We start from the raw sequence: 1,691 nt of genomic DNA on the forward strand, positions 1-1,691 counted from the left end.
TTTCAAGCTTGTTGCAAGCTTGTTACAACCAGTTCACAACCTCACAAGGTTGTAGCAACCTAGTAACAACCTTGTATAAAAGTGATCAAGTTGTGAGCAACCTAGTGACAACCTTGTATAAAAGTCATAAAGTTGTGACTAACGTGTTACAAACATAACAACCTTGTGACAAGGTTGTCCAAAGGTTGACAGGAAACTGAGGTTTCATTAAGTGCGCCCCACGATGATATGAAGCTATTGCTACCATATATAAGGGGACCATTGACCAGCTCTTGTACAAGTCAGGAAAGATAACATTAATGCACATCCACATCTTTAAACATTAGCTGCATATAACATTATCATAATGTTAATTATTAGTTGATAGTCATTCAGATTATAGTAATTCTATTAAATTTATTGCATATTATGACCATGGTTGTCACAAGGTGGAAAACGTGTCAATCCTAGGGTTTTTACAAGGTGATGGGCCTTGTGGCCAGGTAGTCCACCTAGTAACAAGAGCCTTGTTACAAGGTTGCCACAACAATGCTGCAACCTTTTTTTAATATGGGAGACCTGATATTAGTGTGCATACCTGTTGTAGGATATCCCAATTGTCTACATACTACTTCAGCATTAGCATTAGTCCAGAGATCATCACAGACTGTCCCCCACATATAGTTAATGCATATTTCAACACGACCCTCAACAGGTGTCCTTCCATTTACTAGTCGCAGCTCACCATGAGTACAATCTGTGGGAAAATATAAAGTGTTATTTTTGTTTGTTTTTTTCTAATTCCTACAATTAAAAGCTTCTCTAAACTTTGTTTTTGCGTTACAATTACACCCAATATTAATTCCAAGTTATAGTAAACAAGGATGTAAGGGAACATTATATGAATGACTTCAATGCATGTACATCAATATAAGCAATTCTTTAGCATTTGACCAATTTTGATATGCATATACAATTTGATGAAATTTAAAATGATTTAATAATACTAGATATGTAAACATGCATCTACTTGCAATATAATTGAAACTGAAGCAACTATACAGGATGTCAGGATTATGATGTAAATCTCACTTATGCAAGATACTCCAACATCATCAGAGTGGTCACAGTTGTGGCTTCCAATCGGCCTATGCATGCATTCTAATAGGGAGCTCTCATTTCCAGCACAGTGAACATCATCTAGAAATATTTGACCTGTACCAGCTCCAAAATATGCGCTACTGTAAAATTCAGGTACTACATAGAGGTATGAAAATATAAATTACGTCACTCCAATTCAATCCACACACATATATGTGTATACGCACAATTTATGCAGGTGATATTAAATAAATCTAATGAAAATGAATAAATCTATTGGAGTTGGCTTAGTTTATCAAACCTACAATTGTTTATGTTGCTGTGTGAACTAGTTTAGTACCTGCATTGAGATATCCCAACTGTCTGCATACAACTTGAGCGTTAGAATGATTCCAATGATCATCACAGACAGTCCCCCATGTACCATTAATGCATATTTCAACACGACCTACCTCTGGGGTGTCTCCATTTACAAGCTGTAGCTCACCACTCGTGCAACCTATTAAGAAATAACATGAGGACTTCAGCTAGTCTATCTTACTTACAGTGGACTAAAGGAAGGCCAATTAAAACTGCTATTGCTAGTCCAGTCATACTCGTGAATTTTAATC

The 1,691-nt window shown here is 36.2% G+C and overlaps 1 protein-coding gene across 1 annotated transcript; it reads right to left on the reverse strand.

Annotated features, from left to right (window-relative positions):
• Window positions 1-558: 558 nt before the first annotated feature.
• Window positions 559-1,674, reverse strand: LOC100641955 (neurotrypsin-like; the record flags this gene model as incomplete). The annotated part of the gene is made up of 4 exons (XM_003391832.3): window positions 1,626-1,674; window positions 1,421-1,579; window positions 1,072-1,236; window positions 559-736 (listed from the first exon to the last, which is right to left on the reverse strand). Coding segments are annotated over exons 1-4 (551 nt in total), but the record flags the coding sequence as incomplete, so codon positions are not given.
• Between the last annotated feature and the right edge of the window lie 17 nt (window positions 1,675-1,691).

The sequence above is a fragment of the Amphimedon queenslandica genome, unplaced genomic scaffold (assembly GCF_000090795.2).
Source record: "Amphimedon queenslandica unplaced genomic scaffold, v1.1 AMPQUscaffold_5519_Cont22513, whole genome shotgun sequence".
In the NCBI taxonomy this organism is placed as follows: domain Eukaryota; kingdom Metazoa; phylum Porifera; class Demospongiae; order Haplosclerida; family Niphatidae; genus Amphimedon; species Amphimedon queenslandica.